General features: G+C 41.1%; 1 protein-coding gene across 2 annotated transcripts in view; it reads right to left on the bottom strand.

Annotated features, from left to right (window-relative positions):
• Positions 1 to 17,997, bottom strand: part of LPCAT1 (lysophosphatidylcholine acyltransferase 1) — a 51,865-nt gene that overhangs the window by 18,832 nt on the left and 15,036 nt on the right. For both annotated transcript variants that reach the window (XM_083624705.1, XM_083624706.1), the window contains exons 2-10: positions 17,170 to 17,312; positions 14,595 to 14,809; positions 11,345 to 11,457; positions 9,093 to 9,153; positions 6,462 to 6,520; positions 5,335 to 5,369; positions 4,552 to 4,606; positions 2,723 to 2,805; positions 1,021 to 1,146 (exon numbers count right to left, since the gene is read on the bottom strand). In XM_083624705.1, coding sequence (XP_083480831.1) covers positions 1,021 to 1,146; positions 2,723 to 2,805; positions 4,552 to 4,606; positions 5,335 to 5,369; positions 6,462 to 6,520; positions 9,093 to 9,153; positions 11,345 to 11,457; positions 14,595 to 14,809; positions 17,170 to 17,312 — 890 coding nt within the window. The remainder of the gene's footprint in view (positions 1 to 1,020; positions 1,147 to 2,722; positions 2,806 to 4,551; positions 4,607 to 5,334; positions 5,370 to 6,461; positions 6,521 to 9,092; positions 9,154 to 11,344; positions 11,458 to 14,594; positions 14,810 to 17,169; positions 17,313 to 17,997) is intronic.

Here is a 17,997-nt window from a genome sequence, read left to right as displayed (position 1 = left end):
AAATACGGTGACAGCTGTAACTTCTTGACATTTTGAAATGTGAGTGAACATAGGAAGTGTCCAATATAAGCTGAAAGGTTTTATTTTTTTTAGGTTAACTTAATATAAATTTAAGCAATGCGGACTCCGATTTCTGCAAACCACAACCCTAGCATCTAACTTGTGTTGTGGTGAGGGGGAAGTGATATACAGATGGCTCTTCCTTTCTGTCTCTACCATAAGTTGTAATATGCTAGGTTCACCCAGGAATACAAATTATGACTTTCCTAATTATCAGAACCACAGTCAACTGAAGCCAGGAATGCTCAACTGAATTAAGTGGCAAGAAGCCTATTATAACTAGATCTTGCACAACACTGGCAGATGTCAAATTTGTTAAGCTTTTGAAACCTCTGTGATTCTGGTCTGCTCCTGCAAGATTGCAAAACATTGCCCCCACAGCCTCCCAGATGCTTTACTTTTTTTTAAAATTGCTTTTAAACCGATTTGTAAAAAAAAGGAAAAAAATACGAGAGACAAGACATTGCACATATCTTTGTAAATCAAGAAAATCTATAATTAAAGTACATTTTTTTTTAAAAAAATGCTTTTATAAAGTTAGTAAAGGTAAAGGGACCCCTGACCATTAGGTCCAGTCGTGACCGACTATGGGGTTGTGGCGCTCTTCTCGCTTTATTGGCCAAGGGAGCCGGCGTACAGCTTCCGGGTCATGTGGCCAGCATGACTAAGCCGCTTCTGGTGAACCAGAGCAGTGCACGAAACGCCGTTTACCTTCCCGCCGGAGCGGTACCTATTTATCTACTTGCACTTTGACGTGCTTTCGAACTGCTAGGTTGGCAGGAGCAGGGACCGAGCAACGGGAGCTCACTCCGTCACGGGGATTCGAACCGCCGACCTTCTGATCGGCAAGTCCTAGGCTCTCTGGTTTAACCCACAGAGCCACCCGCGTCCCATTTATAAAGTTACAAAGCGATTAAAACATTCCGTTGTACAGTTCCACACTTTTATCAACCTGCTCACCCAAGGCTTCTCACAAGCTTTGCAAATTCTAAGAGGCAGGTGTCTGAAGGGAGACGAAGTTGTCCTTCAGCCAAAGCTAGCTGGCAATCTTCAAAAGTGTAGTCCGTTACTGGAACCCCCAAAGCCCTTGAGGGGGGGAAAAGCAGGAATTTACACAACAGCATCACACTTTATTTATAACGGCAGGCTTATATAGCAGACGCAATCTAAACGCCACATTTTGACTATGCCAAAGCTCACGATGTGGTCTGGCAAGTCAAGGAAAGAGTAGCTTTCATCAAGAGTACTTCAAATTTAAAAATGGGGATGAAGAGACAAAGAAAAGGGAGGGTATATTTAAATCTGCCTAAAACCATTAAACCACTAGATCTTCTCTCCTGCATATTTCTCAACTGTTTGGTGTACATTTCTGTGTGTTTATGCATCTTAAAACCACTATAAAAAACTTTCCCCAGATACGTACCGTATTTTTCGCTCTATAAGACTCACTTTTTCCCTCCTAAAAAGTAAGGGGAAATGTGTGTGCGTCTTATGGAGCGAATGCAGGCTGCACAGCTATCCCAGAAGCCAGTAGAGCAAGAGGGATCGCTGCTTTCACTGCGCAGCGGTCCCTCTTGTTGTTCTGGGTTCTGAGATTCAGAATATTTTTTTTTATTGTTTTCCTTCTCCAATAACTAGGTTTGTCTTATGGTCTGGTGCGTCTTATAGAACGAAAAATACGTTATTTTAAATGTTCAGTAGCACCTTAGAGACCAAACTAAGTTTGTTATTGGTTTGAGCTTTCGTGTGCATCCACACTTCTTCAGATACCTGAAGAATATCTGAAGAAGATATCTGAAGGTATCTGAAGAAGTGTGCATGCACACGAAAGCTCATACCAATAACAAACTTAGCTGGTCTCTAAGGAGCTCCTGGAAGGAATTTTTTTATTTTGTTTCGACTACGGCAGACCAACACGGCTACCTACCTGTAATTAAAATGTTCAGTTACAGTTATTAGCAGCCAGTGCATTCTGGTGGGCAGTGCATTAGGTATATCTGGGGACCTAGAAGCCAAATCCCTTTAAATTGTTTTCTTGCTACATCTAAACTGCACCTTAATCTACAACCATAACGTATCTGCTTCGATTTTTAGTTTGGATGATAGGTTTGGTTCCCTAGAAATTCTAGTATTCTTTCCCAGTCAGATATAGAGGATGGTCGCTGGGAATGATGTTGATTGTTCACCTCTTGGAAATTGGTCTATGTAGTCCTACTACATAGGGATTAGTATTGGCACCAATCCTGTTGATCATCTACATAAAGCCACTGAGAGAGATCGCCCACTGTTTTGGAGTGACGAACTTTCCCCAAACATCAAGCTACCCTATTGGCCATAAAATCACTGTGGGCAGGTAGTTAAGGATTAATAGACTGAAAATGAACCCGGACAAGTCAAAGTTGACACTAGTAGGGACTTGTCAGATCTTAGAAGCAACAGATTTTCTTGTCATTGACGGGGTTGTAATTTCTCCACTAAAAACAGGTTCAGATTCCAGTCCACACTTGTGATGCAGTCAGCTTTTGTTAGGTTTGATATGATTTTTTCCCCCCTGCAATGTCCACAATGTTAGCACACACATTAAAATAAGTAGAATATTTTGGTACAAACATCTAAATAAGCAGATACCATCATAGTGCTATTTGGACAGCAGTTCACTTACTGTGCCATGATCCGTCTCACGTTATTTGCATACAGAGATGGGTTTCTCTTTTCTTCTTCAGAGGGTATATACACAGGCAGGAACTGCAAGTAGAAAAAATGGTTTCAGCTCAAACGTGATACTGTATTTCACAGGCAAAAGTATAAGCACACACTAATAATGTTGCTTTTAAGTACAGTAACAGGATCAAATGTTCAAATACAAAACCAAAAAACAGAACCCTGAATTTTTACACACATCATTAAAGAGTAGCAACATTTCAGGTTTTTTTGTTTCCAACCTCCCTCCCTTTATTAATTTGGTTTTTAAAAAGGAACTAAATGATATTTATAGTGCAACAAATGAGCAGCTGTGTGGGATACAGATTAGGCATCTTTCTTCTACGTTGTGCTTCCAACTGCGTCAATTATCTCATTTTCCCACCCTTCAGAACAGCAAGTCTAAAAACTGCATTTTTCTCATTAAGAATGGACTACAGGTATGAAATGTGGCTGTGCAAATGGCGTCAGTACCACTGCATACAGACAGTAGCATTATCGGTGATCAGTGACATTAATTCCCCCTCCCAATATGCCCGTAACGTATTGACCTCTATTATTATTCTTTTATTTATTTTATATCACCATAGAAAAAACATAAAACCAGACAGTGAAATAATAGAAAGTTTAAAAAAGCAAGTTGAAAGCAAAAAGAAATTAAAAAAAACAAGCATCAATAGACTATTGTGGGAGGTGTACTCTCAATTGTTTTCAGTGGACATTTAAAAGTTGGCACAGAAGGTCCCTCTGAATCTCTTTTAGCAGAGTGTTCCACAGGACTGGTGACACAAAAAGCTTGATTTCTTTTTGCTGTCAAACGAGCCTCAGCAACTCACCCAAGCCACTCCTGCAGATGATCTCAGTAACAGAGCCAGAATTATAAGGGTTCAGGTGATACCTCAGGTATCCTGGACCCAAAGCTGCTCAGGGCTTTGTAAATCAGTATAAGAAGCTTGGCTAAGTAGCAGATGGGTAGCCATGACATGTTCTCGACCAGAAGCTCGCCCCAGCAATCTGGCTGCTGCATTCTGCACCAGCTGGAGTTTCCGAACCAGACCCAAGGGCAGCCCCATGTAGAGCACATTACAGTAGCCTAACTCGAGGTCAACAATGCATGGACTTGTGAAGACCAGTGGAAGCACTTGTTCTATTCCCAGGGTTTTTGTTCAGCTGGAAGTCACCAGAACTCAGTCCTGGCACCTCTCAGGTGGGCGCTGTTATGTACTGAAGTTCTCACCCTGGGCCAGCAGGGGGATACTGTAGATAGTTTTCACTCAGGTCCACATATGCAAATAAGGGATTGAAAGTGACGTTCAGTGATTGGATAGTTACAGAAAGTGCCACTGTTGCATTGTAGTGGAGCTCTATATAAGCAGGCTGGCCGAACACTTCAGTTCAGTTCAGTTCTGGCCTGTGAATAAACAAGAGCTGTTTGAAGAATCGCTGTGTCGTCTGATATGTTCACCCACAACTTAACAGGCGCCATTGCCATTGTAAGAGAACAGGGTTCATGGCTGAGTTCCGGTACCTCTTTTTCTAGAAAAATAGCATTGGCTATTCCTTATTGCAAAGTGGGGAAATGAAAAAGAAATAAAATGAAGTTAAGCTTTCCTTCTGCAGTACAGGGTCTTTATTTTGTTGGGGTACTCTTATGAAGTTATTGTGCTCTCCCCTGTTCCAGAGCTGAACTATTCACACATATTAAAGGATACCGTTAAAATGGGTTGTAGTTTTTTTTAGTTGTGTCAAGCCTAGGATTGCAGACTAAAACACTGGTAACTTTGTACTAACCTCTATTTCCACAAAATTATGAAACTGACATAAAGTTAGCCACAGAATTTTCAACCTGAAAGAGAAATGAAAAGCTCGTTGTAATTTACAAGATTATTAGTTCCGTAATTAACATCACGAATGCATCCTGAGAAAGAGGAACGAAAATGAACTTTGGGTGAGATCCAGCATTGTACAAACTGGCATCTGCTCATGCAATGGGACTTCTCATTCCTCTCCTCCCCACTGTGCACCCCCAAATATGCTCTAAAGGGTTGGGGGACTCTCTGAAGCTGGGGGGGGGAGTTGGAGGAGCAGGAAGAAAAAGAAGTCCCATTGCACAAATGGATTTATGTTGTGTAAGCAGATGGGCCTCACTCTGTAAAATATGGGAAGCGAACACTACTTGGCAATTAAATATCAAAACTGATGCACAGTAAACTTAAGTACCTTAGCTATGAATAATATTGAAATCAAATATGATTTAACATTATCAAATACTTAATCGATTTGAAATTGTATGAAAAAGCTAAAGAGAAACAAGAAGGCCATTGCTCAGATGCTTCCAAACACTATAGACAAAAGTTACCTATTGGCAGGCTAATCTATTCATTCAAATCAGGAATAGTGTGATTTGGGGTTTGAAGAACTTATTAAACCCTGTTTGATCATAAAAATAATAATTGGCCAGGAAGATAATCTGACGTGTGCCCATTATTGCCCATTATTTAACATACTAGTCCTCAGAAAGAAAAGCAATTCATTAAAGCAATTAGTAAGTCAAATAATACATAGCTGACTTACGCTCCTGGACCCTGCCATGTCCACGTAATTGTATCCTATGCAGCAAAAGAAATGCATTCAAATATTTAAGCAGTCCTATGATGTTAATAGGCTTCACAAAAAAAGCACTGCTTTGAAAAATGTGACAGTAGGCTATTTATATCTCATTATCCCTGTAAGGGTTTTGTCTACTACTGCATTTGGCAATATGTAAATCATGAAGGGGGAAATACATTAAATGAAATGCCGATGAATTTATTGTAGGTTCAGGAATTCCTCCAGTTTACAGCATACTGACAAAGGAATTATCAGTGCCCTCTAGTGATACAGAAGCAGCATTTCAGTTAAAGGAATAACGGGACACAAGCTCACTTTTGCTTTCTCATAGGTAGAACTGAGTTTGTTTACCACAATGAGATACTAGCAAACAAATCTTGCATTCTGCAGTAATAGATTGATAGATTAACAGATCAGCTATTAGATGAAAAGATGGACTGTGTACATATCAAATTTACATCTTTCTAGCTAGCATAGGAGTAACTTGACTATTTTGGGGGATACTTCATGTTCTCCCGTTTGTGGGGGAAATAAGTCAACACACGCTGCATTTGTCTTGAAACAAATGTACACATCTAAGAAACAGCAAGAAGGCAATCGTTGCCCATGTCACCTCCCACCTGATTTACTACCATTCTGCTTTTCAAAAAAAAGTTTCAGAATATATTTCAGACAACTACTTAAGGTTCCTATATCTATTTGGCATAGGGATGCGGATGGCGCTGTGGTCTAAACCACTGAGCCTAGGGCTTGCTGATCAGAAGGGCAGCGGTTTGAATCCCCGCGACGGGGTGAGCTCCCATTGCTCGGTCCCTGCTCCTGCCAACCTAGCAGTTCGAAAGCACATCAAAGTGCAAGTAGATAAATAGGTTACCTCCAGCGGGAAGGTAAATGGCGTTTCCGTGCGCGGGTCTGGTTCACCAGAAGCGGCTTAGTCATGCTGGCCACATGACCCGGAAGCTGTACGCTGGCTCCCTCGGCCAATAAAGCGAGATGAGCGCCGCAACCTCAGAGTTGTCCACAACTGGACTTAACGGTCAGGGGTCCCTTTACCTTTATGTATTTGGCATAAAAGCTTACTCAGAGCTTACCAGTTTGTTTGGATAACGTAAAATCACAGGTTGGACAGGCACTCCAGGGATAAATGCTCCTACAAGATATATGGGATACATATAATTACAATACTTTCTAATTACCACCTATTAATGACACTGTGAGCATTGAAGGTATTGCTTGCGCATTTCTGTTATGTAACAGCTGGCTTTTCTGGATGATATGCTCTGAAGTTCTACCTTCCCAAGTAGCCAAAAAAGATGCAACTATAATTTATTTTTAAAGGTTAAGCAACAACACTCGGCAACATAGTAATCCAAGCATCTAAAGATTAATAGATTCTGATTATTCCCTGCCCAAATAATAAATAGTCCAAGCTTTTCCCTGCAAGTGAACATAGTGTGCCATCTTCAGAGGTTTACTGTTATGGTATACCACTGTGACTTATTCCCAGCAGCTTACTTCCTGGAAAACTTTGTATTACATTGGAAGCATTAGTATGATTCATTCAATTTAATTTAAATCCTTTGATAAGCAGGATATTTCATTCCAGGTAAGATGACACAGGAAGAATGCATAGTTAGTCAAAACAACTAATAGCCAGCAATTTTTCAGAAGTACCTAATTGGAAAGATCTCAGGGCTGTCAAATCCTACGCAACTTATATATATTTATTTCCAGGAATTTGACAGAAATAGAAAAAATGTTCCACCACAAGGTTTGACTGCCTTCCCTGATGAAGACAAACATTTTCTTTTTAAACAGGAAAATCTGCCTTGTAACCTCTCTCTCATATTATAAGCCAACGAACAGCAACCAATAATAAGGTGTGTGAAAACAATCTACATTGTTAATGCTAATTCTTCCACTCTTCTGGAGTGGAAGAAGACTCTAGAATCAACTCAAATCTCTAACTAGGAACAAGAAAGGAATGATAACCAAAACAATCAACACTTCTGGTCTTCTTTGTTTGCACTTTCATCCACTACCGAAGATAGCAATAAATCAAAATCTTTCCTGGACACCCAGTTCTTTCCCAACTCTATGGTCAGTCTGTGGCTATTTTCACCAACATTTACAAATTTAGATGTCTCTCTTTCCCAAAAGGTTGAGCAATTGTGCTGTCTAGATTTTGCAGCCCGGCATATGAATCTCTCTAAGCCTGATGATGCACTCTGCCAAGGCTCCAGGGAAAGAGGCCTTTGGGATTTTTGTTTGAAGCCCTGAGCAGCAACCTCTCATTCCACCCCTATCTCCCACAGGTACTGATGATAGTAACTATTGTTTACTCATGGACTAGAGGAACCTGTTGAACCAGAAACCCAGGTCAAGGCTTCTTTCACTAAGGGAGCCCGCAAGGTGTTGGTAATTTTTTTAACATTCCTTGCTCTCTCTATCTTGACATCAGGGAAGGTGACACAAACTTGTATAGTGGTACCTTGGGTGACAAACGCTTCAGGTTACAGACTCCACTAACCCAGAAATAGTACCTCGGGTTAAGAACTTTGCTTCAGGATGAGAACGGGAAATCGTGCTCCAGCGGCGCAGTGGCAGCGGGAGGCCCCATTAGCTAAAGTGATGCTTCAGGTTAAGAACACTTTCAGGTTAAGAATGGACCTCCAGAATGAATTAAGTTCTTAACAAGAGCTACCACAGTATTTTCTAGGGAAGATCTCTGAAATGAAGATCTGCTATCGAACATATACACCTGGTCACGGAAAACTGGACTAGACATTTACACAATCTGAAGCAATCTTTTCTAGAAGGCTCTGACAGATTAGCACTAGAAACTCCATTCTACAAACAACCAAGCTCCAATACTACTGAATATTAGTAGTACATGCTTAAATGCTAGGAAAATATATGTTTGGACTCAGACTGAAGGTTGTATTCTCCACATGATTCAAATCTTCACTCATGGATTCTTTTACTCATTATTCTGTTGCACAGCTGTATGCATGGATTCGTACATGTGCCATCAACATGAAATTATTCAGATACAGAACAGGATGATATCCATCTGATTAGAAAACCAGAGGTCATGCAAATACACAGATCCTAGGAAAGAGATTGCAAAGTGCTGCACAACACAAGAGCCATACCAATACATATCTGAGGGAAAGTCCTGGCATCAAATCAGGAATGAAAAGGCCACAAGGTATTACCATAAATCTCTCATTATCCAATATGTTGACTAAACTTTAGAGAATGCAAAACATGGTAAGATAACCTTATCTCCTGCAATTTGTGGTACAAGCAAAACACCCCTACGCTCTGTATTTGGCAAAGAGAATAATTTCCATTTACTATTTCTACAATTCTATGAAATGAAGACCACTGAAGCATTGAAGGAACAATCCAATGATGTCTCTGACTATTACATTAGAAATACAAAAACAACTCGTTCCGATGCCCCTACCAAATCAGGGTGCAAAACCATGAGAGTTCCACCTTCTTTTTCTACAAGGAAGTCTTTCTGAACTTACTTGGAAACATTTTTTGAATTCCATAGGAAACAGTAAGAGAACTGAGCTAATGGCAGTAATCCTCAAAAAAGAGAGAGATTATTTTGCTATAGAGAGGTTTTAGGTTTAAACATTCTAGACCACATAATATCCTGAAGTTATACTGATGTTACATAGGTAAAGAAGAATGTACATCATACCTACCAGGCTTGAAGGTAATTAGGCAGGATCGATTAGTGCATGTTCCTTCTGGGAATATCATAATCTTAAAACAGAAACAGAAAAAACCCCTCTATTACAAGTTATTTTTGTACATCTTCTGCATCTTTAAGTACATTTCAAGCTCAGAATTTAGAAGCATTCAAATTCGCTTTGCTTTAAATGCTGCTAGCATTTAATAAATAATTCACCACAGGTATCTGATTTCAAGAAGGCATTCAGGTTGCTCCCTAAGGTGTTCTACAAATGGAGTGTGATCTATGAAAGAATGTATGGAACGCAGCCCAGGAATCTTTGAAGCACTCTCCCATTTGGAACTGCAAACACTGAGAGCCAGATACCCTCTCAATGAGTGAGGTAGAAGTTATAATATAATGTTCCTCCACCCCCCCACCCTTGTGTTCATCACAAGGAGGGTAACTCTTTCCTCATTTAATCACGCATGAAGCAAACGATGACCTCCTCATCCATTGCCTTTTAAATTATGTAGGCTCCAAGACTTCTGTCTTGTTACACCACTTGTTTTCTTTTTCTAAAACACTTTTTACTGAATTTTACTATGAAAACGTGTAGATACAGGGGGAAAAACAAGTAAGCAAAAGAGAAAAAGAAAGTAACAGGGTTGTGGAATAAAATAAAAACAGCAAAGCAGTACTGTATAACCAAATTCCAACGATACTTCACTAAATATCAGGTGGTATTTAAATACACCAACCTTAATGAAGAAAGAGAAGCCGGAAGATACCTCCCTGGTCATATATTCAAAGAAGGGGAACTAATCCACATTGAAATTGCCAGATTTAGCTTTTCCCCAGCTTTACATTACTTTAAAGTTCTATGTTCTTACTGTACTTACCATCAGTACTCAATAAAAGTTGAACAATATTAGCAGTAGGAAACCCTGTTCTTTTAAAATCAAGGCACTAAAGTTTCTCACACATAGCAGCAAAGGGCAGAAGGAGGCAGCACAGGGTGTTATTCTACCTTCCTTCACCAGCAAGGCGCTCACAAACAAAGAAGAGGTGAAGATTAAGATGATTTCCTCTATAGCAGGTGGAAAACTTATCTATGCACAGCTTAAGATATTCCTAAGCGGCAACGAACTCAGCACTGGAAAATTATTAGGAACAGAACTCAACGCTAAAATACCATTACCCAAATTTATGCTGCGGTGACATTTCGATATTATGTACTTGTCTCTTCTCAAAAGTGCTATCGCACAATTTGAAAACGCTTCAAAGGGGTAAGCAAATTGCCAAGAGGTGAATTCACTATTCGTAAAGCAATTGTTTGTTTTTTAGTTGAGGAAAGAAAGGAGAGGTGATTAAGCGGAACGTGATGGATGTTTATATAATCAAAACTCGTCTTGAGAAAGTACTTCCCCCCTCCCCCATCTTTCATAATTCTATAAGAGAATGACTGACACTAGGATCAGGACTGAGAAAAGGAAACTGTACTGCTAACAGCTGAGCCTGGAAGAGGGAGATATGTGCAGCCTCTCTCTGGCTGAGCTGACGGTGAGGGAGTTAAGGTGGCACAGGGTCTTCCCACAGGATTGCTTCCTTAATGTATCAGGATTGTTTCACATGTCAAACATAATTAAATTAACAGCAAGTCATGTGTTATGTATTGAAGTTCTCACCCTGGGCCAGCAGGGGGATACTGTAGATAGTTATGCAAATAAGGGATCGAAAGTGACGTTCAGTGATTGGATAGTTTTAGAATATTGTTACAGTTACGTTGTACTGGAGCTCTATATAAGCAGGCTGACTGAACCCTTCAGTTCACTACTGTTCTGGCCTGTGAATAAACAAGAGCTGTTTGAAGAATCACTGTGTCGTCTGATATGTCTACCCACAACTTAACATCATGGATTTTATCCTCCTTGGCAACAACTAGGGGGGGCTGTCACCTTCATGCCTTCTTTGTGAAGACCTATAGATGTTTGGCTGTTAGAAACAGAATAATGGATTAAATGAACCATGGTATCATCCAACAAAGGATTTCCCCCCACCTTTTCCTGGATGTGGTACCAATCAAGAGGAACAGCTGGAGGAAAACCTGAAGAATTCGAAAGAATTCAGAACTCAGGTGAATGTTAGCCCCACAAATAGTAGAAACTGAAACCTGAGGAGTGTGTGTCTGCTTTTGAACAGAAATAGCATCTCTTTAGGTGGAAATAGATATTCCTTTACAGAAAACAAATACCTTTAAATCACAAGACGTTCTACCAGTACCTGTGGCCATTTGCCATTTGACTGAGCACGCCGTCTTATCTCCTCAACAGTTTTCCTGCGGGAATCCTGATCTGATCGAGATACAAACACGGGTCGAATGTATTTGATTAGAGCTGGAAAGAAACAGAAATGTCCGTATTCCTAAGTATATTCCTTCATTTTTCTTTAGATTAGCATAAGTGTATGACATGCTATATAGAGAAACAATCAACAGTTTTATGAGCAAACACATTTCATAACAAAATATGCCATATTGGGGGGGGGGGGAGTAACCAGCAGAACACATTAAGAAACATTTTAAAATAAAATATAGCCCTGCATTTATTCAGAAATACAGTGACCCACTTATGAATACTTTAAACTGAAAGTGCCCCTTTAAAACATAAACTAAAACTACCTGCCATGCTTTTTCTTATTTCTAAAATTGCCTCAGTTAGCTTGATCCTGTTTGAAGGTAGACAGGACAGTTGTTTATTTCTTACAAAAGGGATGGGATATGAGTTTAACACTCGTGTAAAGTTCAAACAAAGAGAGAATCAGAATATCTAATACTGAAACAACGATAAGGAATAATAAAACCCATGCAATGCAACACATCACATTTATAACTTTTATAGCCAGTCTAGAACCATTTTGGCCTGCATTCAAAGCCAATCAAATCATTTGTTCCTTTTAGGAAAAGCTCCTAAGAACAATAACTATCATCACCACTGACAGTCTTGAAATAATGGGAGGGGTCTTTTCAAAGGAGACACTGCTAGACGTCTGCTAGGAAGTCTGCATTTCTAGCTCACTTTCCCTGGGGTCATTGTGAACGCTGCTCATCACCTCAAATGCATATGACAAGCTGCGTGTCATCACCTGAGTGTTCTAAATATACATGGTTGTGAGATTACTCTTTCCCCAGCCACATGAATAATCTGACAAGAGCGTCTGACTATACTCCTATAGTACCACAGAATCTTGAATTGTGTTGTGCGATTCACACAACTAACAAAAACCAGTTGGCATAAGAGAAGCCCTTGCATTTTAGGTGGAAAGGTTGGGGTTTGAGCAATTCTACCTCTGTCAGATCACTCCTAAGGGTACAAACAGGTTCTCCTTAATCACATATCCAACTCCAGATAAGGAAAGTGGTGGGAATGTTGTAGATTTGAGGTTTCAGCCATTTAGAGCTCATTATTAGATACTATGTTAGACAGGTTGGTGGTATGCTGAAATTTATTGTTGACATTTATCACTCAGCAGCAGCAATGCCTTACTGCATTGCAATAGTCTTCATGGAAACTATTGCAAACTTTGGAAAACGCTGGAGGGAAGCCGCTAAATCCTCTCTGGACAGCCTGATCTTTGCCACCTGTTGAAGGGTCCATCTCCCACTCCTAAATAACATTAGTGAAAATATACATGTCACATTTCATAGCACGTGCTCTCCCTGCTTTCAATGATTCCATGCCCCCCAAAGTTTCAAGTGAATTAAATATTCAAGTGAATTAAATATACCACCAACAGTGGTAAAAAAATCAAGTCCCACAATCTGCCGCTGAGCTGAATCTCCAGAAAACTTCCAAGTTTATTTAAGACAGATGACCAGCAGACTGAATTCCTATATTTATGTAGGTCATGTACACATGGTTAAAGGGCTGTGTATGCAACTCCCTCAGAGGTACAGAAAAGCAGCAATAGAACGCCAAAATGTTAACAACAAAAATCATCCCACTGAATTTTAGATCTAGAAGAGAGGACGACCAAGAGTTCACCCAATGCATAATCCTCCACAGTGATATTCTGCAACACAAGCAGAGTAAAGAATGTCTAGCAATCCATTTATAAATGGGCAAAAGCAGGTTAAATACACCCATTTACACGCACAGCCAGACAAAAATCATACATACACAAATTCATAAATGCAATAGCTACAAGATGAAAAGCACTACAACCAGGCAAAGTGACCAAAAAATCATTTTCTTTCCCCCCTCAACTTATCCATGTTTTCAAAACACAAATGTAAAAAAATCAAGGAACTAATTATATGCACGTGTGCCCTGATTCTTTTTTTTTTGGAAGCAGGAGAAGGAAATAAAGAGCAAACAGTTAGTGAGGGACGGGGGTGGGGTGACCTTTTCACTCCATACCCACTCTCTCCCACAGAGGTTTTGCTTTCTTCATTTTAAGATACCACATCACGCTACATAATACACAACGCAATCAGGGGGAAATCTGTGGTTCATTTTTGCACTTCCTTGTTTTGTAACTACGGAGTTACATTTGAACTAACAAAAACTTTGTAGGTACAGAGTTGTGATGAAAGTTCAACCTTTTGCTATTGAACTCCCTTGGATGCTACTGAAATAAATGTAGGGCTACATCATGTTTAGCTTCCCCCATTACACTCCTGATATCGAAATAGAAGTGCTGGCTCCTTAAGAAAGAGTTAGTGGGGCATTGTGCATAGTGCGAGAATGGAGATCTGTCTGGCACCAACTTTGCTACCATTTTGGCACCATGTAGAAACATTTTTTTATTCTTGCAGACACATCAGCAACTTTGATGACAAGTGTCATCAACCTGAGCTTTAGTGCGTTTTTTTGATTGTTTAACGTTTTGGCATGTTTAATTGTAAACTGCCTTGAGACTTTTAAAAGTGTGCGCACACAAAATTCTCATCTGGATAACCTGGGCAAGTTGCTATCTTTCAATCTGGTTCACCTCACTGTATGACTGCCAAAGATAAAATGGACTAATCTAATGTATGCGAACGCAGTGCTTCCTGAAGGAAGGAACATAAAATTAAGAAATGGAAACATTGCGAAAACACCTGGTGGGGTGGCAAAGGGGCATACTGATAGGCACTCTATGTTTAGCTGCTCATATGCGTGGCCTAGAAGCTGGCACAAGCAAAGAGTGCCATGGGTAGGTTGTTGAGCGATGTGTCAAGCTGCTGTCATGTAGCACCTTTGTTGAAAGAACTGAACTGCCCGCCATCTGCTACCAAGCCAGGTTTCAGCTTTGATCCAAGCAACTCAGGAGTGGATTACCCGAGGGAACAGCTTCTCCCATTTGGATCTGTCTGGCCCCTACGGCCATTACCAGAGGCTCTCCTAGTTTTCTCACAAGCTGCAAATATTCCTCTGCCAGCAACCAGGAAGGGGCCCTTTTCTGCGGTGGTTCCCACATTCCAAGAATACGTTCCGTTCCAGAAATAAATCGCCGTGGCCCTTATTTGAAAGTAAAGCTTTCTTTGACTTACTTCCCCAAACAGGAATATCTTTGCTTTCTGCTTTCATGACAATGGAGGCCATGGTCATTGTTACAGGTATAGCATCAAAGTACGAGGAATGTGGAGCCAGAGTCAATATTGCTGCTTCAGTGGGCAAGGCCTGCCTGCCCTTCACATTGATCCAGTGGAATCCCCCAGCAAGCCACATGGTCCTCATGATGGCCTTCAGCATAACATCCACAAACCTGAAAATAATTAGATAGCACAAATGCAGAAGTGTTAATGCAGCATTGGCCCTTTGAACACGATTAACTACATAAGCTATTTCCAAGAAAACCGGGAAATAAGAGTTTCTTTTAAAAAGCACTTTGCTTCCTCATTTTCTGATAGTGTTTTAACACGGTTTTGTTATGTCAGGGAGTTCAAATGTGGTTAACTAGTATCAGTTATGGGGACGCGGGTGGCGCTGTGGGTAAAACCTCAGCGCCTAGGACTTGCCGATCGCATGGTTGGCGGTTCAAATCCCCGTGGCGGGGTGAGCTCCCGTCGTTTGGTCCCAGCTCCTGCCCACCTAGCAGTTCGAAAGCACCCTTAAGTGCAAGTAGATAAATAGGTACCGCTTTATAGCGGGAAGGTAAACGGCGTTTCCGTGTGCTGCTCTGGTGCCGGTTCGCCAGAGCAGCTTCGTCACGCTGGCCACGTGACCCGGAAGTGTCTGCGGACAACGCTGGCTCCCGGCCTATAGAGTGAGATGAGCGCACAACCCTAGAGTCTGTCAAGACTAGCCCGTACGGGCAGGGGTACCTTTACCTTTACCTTTTAGTATCAGTTTAACCAGTTTCGTCAGCAACCCCATGGCAGATTTTACTTCATCTTACCCCAAAAGGTCGAAGGGAGCATCACTGCAGAACAGGTACAAACTGTCTCTTTAGAAAGGCAGCCTGTCACCTGTCTATCTTCATCAGTGGGTGGGCCAAAGTAGCAAAAACAACAACCCAAAACAAATATATCCACACTCATGCAAAGAGCTGGGTGACTATTTCTATCTGCCCATTCTCTCCCAGCGGTTCACAAAAAAGAGAACAAAGGATGCATAATAAAAACCAAAAGAAACCAAAAACCCCCTTTCATTTAAAAGGACATAGAATGTTAATCAGCCAAAGTTCTGGTTAAAGAGAAATGTTTTCTCCTGGTGCCTAAAGATATAAATTTTAGTATTCTGGGAGCTGTTATATAACCTCCTTGCTACATTTATTTGTAACTTGGAGCTGCAATGCCTTCAAGCTTTCCTGCCCCACAAAGCATGGCTTGGGTTAAGAGAAAAGGGAACAACATGCTGGGGAAATGCTTGCAACCTCTTTGGCCACAGCTGAAGAAGTATTTACAAACGCTGTGTGGATATCTCTCCAGGGAATACCACAACAGGCACCTGTCAGGACGAGACATTTAACCAGTTCCCTTCCCCTTTCAGGTACCGTATTTTTCGCTCTATAAGACGCAACAGACCACAAGACGCACCTAGTTTTTGGAGGAGGAAAACAAGAAAAAAAATATTCTGTATCTCAGAAGCCAGAACAGCAAGAGGGATCGCTGCGCAGTGAAAGCAGCGATCCCTCTTGCTGTTCTGGTTTCTGGGATAGCTGTGCAGCCTGCATTCGCTCCATAAGACGCACACACATTTCCCCTTACTTTTTAGGAGGGAAAAAGTGAGTCTTATAGAGCAAAAAATACGGTACTTTTCTAAGCTGACAAACCATCCCATGGAGATAACAGGGCACGGTTTTCGATATTGTTGTTTCTCATGACTATTCAGAAAGAAAACATTGCTCAGCAACTCTCTTGTGTTTTTAACCAATCAGATGTACCCTCCGTTAATCCTGGGATTAACATTGCACAGCACAGCACGTAGAGATAATGGAAAATCTTCCAGAAGAAGCAGCACCCTCAAGATCTTGTAAACACTTCCGGCAACTCATCTTCGGGTACCAAATAAAGCAGTTAAGCAGTTTATGCGAATGGGGACGCAGCGAAAAAGAATCAGGGCAGACACTGAACTTAACGCACATCAGCCGGGGGAAATAAACTGTTCACATTCACATTGCAGCTATTTAAATCCTGATAGCTGCTCTCTGTAGTGAAAACCAGCTTCAAGGGGGGGGGGGCGAGCTTCAGCACAGAAGCTGTGAGAGAGGCATGAATGATTAACCCTTTCCCCTCCTGCAAAACCTCACATACCCATTTCTCCTTGCGAGGTTCCAGAAATGTGCTTCGTCTTAAAAATGCTTGCCCAGAACCTCCAGAGAAAGGTTAGGCAGCAGAGAAGGAAAAGGTTGCAAAAAGGTTAATGCTGGCTCCTCCCCCACCAGCTTACTTCTCTGCTTAATGCCAGCCTCTCTTGAAGATGCTTTTCAGTACAGACAGCTGCCACTGGGCGTTAAATATACACGTGATTCATCGTTAGGGGCAAAGGATGTTTTTATTGTGCAATATGTCAGTTTCACCACTATGAAGAGAAATATATCAAATTAGCAACCCGTGCCAATTTCACTTCTTGCATTATACTCCAAGTAGATGTTAGCACACCCAAATGGGCTCAGTGACTTACTTTCGCCACCAGGAGAGGGGTTTTTCTATTTCTCTGTCCACAGGTCCCATGGATGCGATGAATGCAAAAGGCCAGGCCAGCAACATCATGAAAGCAGCAAAAAACAGCCGGATGGGGAACAGGGTCAGCGTCATGAAGGCAATCTGCAAAAATCCAAGGAATTTGGTTCTTTTAAGATTGGACTGTAGACACAAGGCAAACGATGTTTGTAAACATGGTTGCTTTTTGCTGATGATCAGGTAAATCTAACACATTATAACAGAGATGACAGCCACCAAAACGGTACCTATATGAAATAGACACAGCTTAAAATTGTGGTTGAAACACTTGTTTTCTTACCAAATATGGAAAAATGCTTCTTAAGTAAGTAGCAAGAAGATATTGACAGTTCTGGATGTATTCCCGATTCTGGTTTAGTAAAAGCCTGTAGTATTCCCTAGGATGATTTAGTTCATGCGTAGGCAAACTAAGGCCCGAGGGCCAGATCCGGCCCAATCATCTTCTAAATCTGGCCCATGGACGGTCTGGGAATCAGCGTGTTTTTACATGAGTAGAATGTGTCCTTTTATTTAAATTCATCTCTGGGTTATTTGTGGGGCATAGGAATTCGTTCCTTCCCCATCCAAAAAAATATAGTCTGCCCCCCCCAAGGTCTGAGGGACAGTGGACCGGCCCCCTGCTGAAAATGTTTGCTGATCCCTGATTTAGTTAAGCAGGAATACACAGCCAAACACACATACAACACTCTGCCAAAAGCATTTCTCCAGCTGTGGACTAAAAGAGTGAGCAGGGAGCATCACACAAGAACTCTTCCTCTCCACCACCACC

The sequence above is a fragment of the Podarcis filfolensis genome, assembly GCF_964270895.1.
Source record: "Podarcis filfolensis genome assembly, chromosome: 7".
In the NCBI taxonomy this organism is placed as follows: Eukaryota; Metazoa; Chordata; class Lepidosauria; order Squamata; family Lacertidae; genus Podarcis; species Podarcis filfolensis.
The sequence above is the reverse complement of the archived record's forward strand: the minus strand, read 5'-3'. Positions and strand labels throughout refer to the sequence as shown.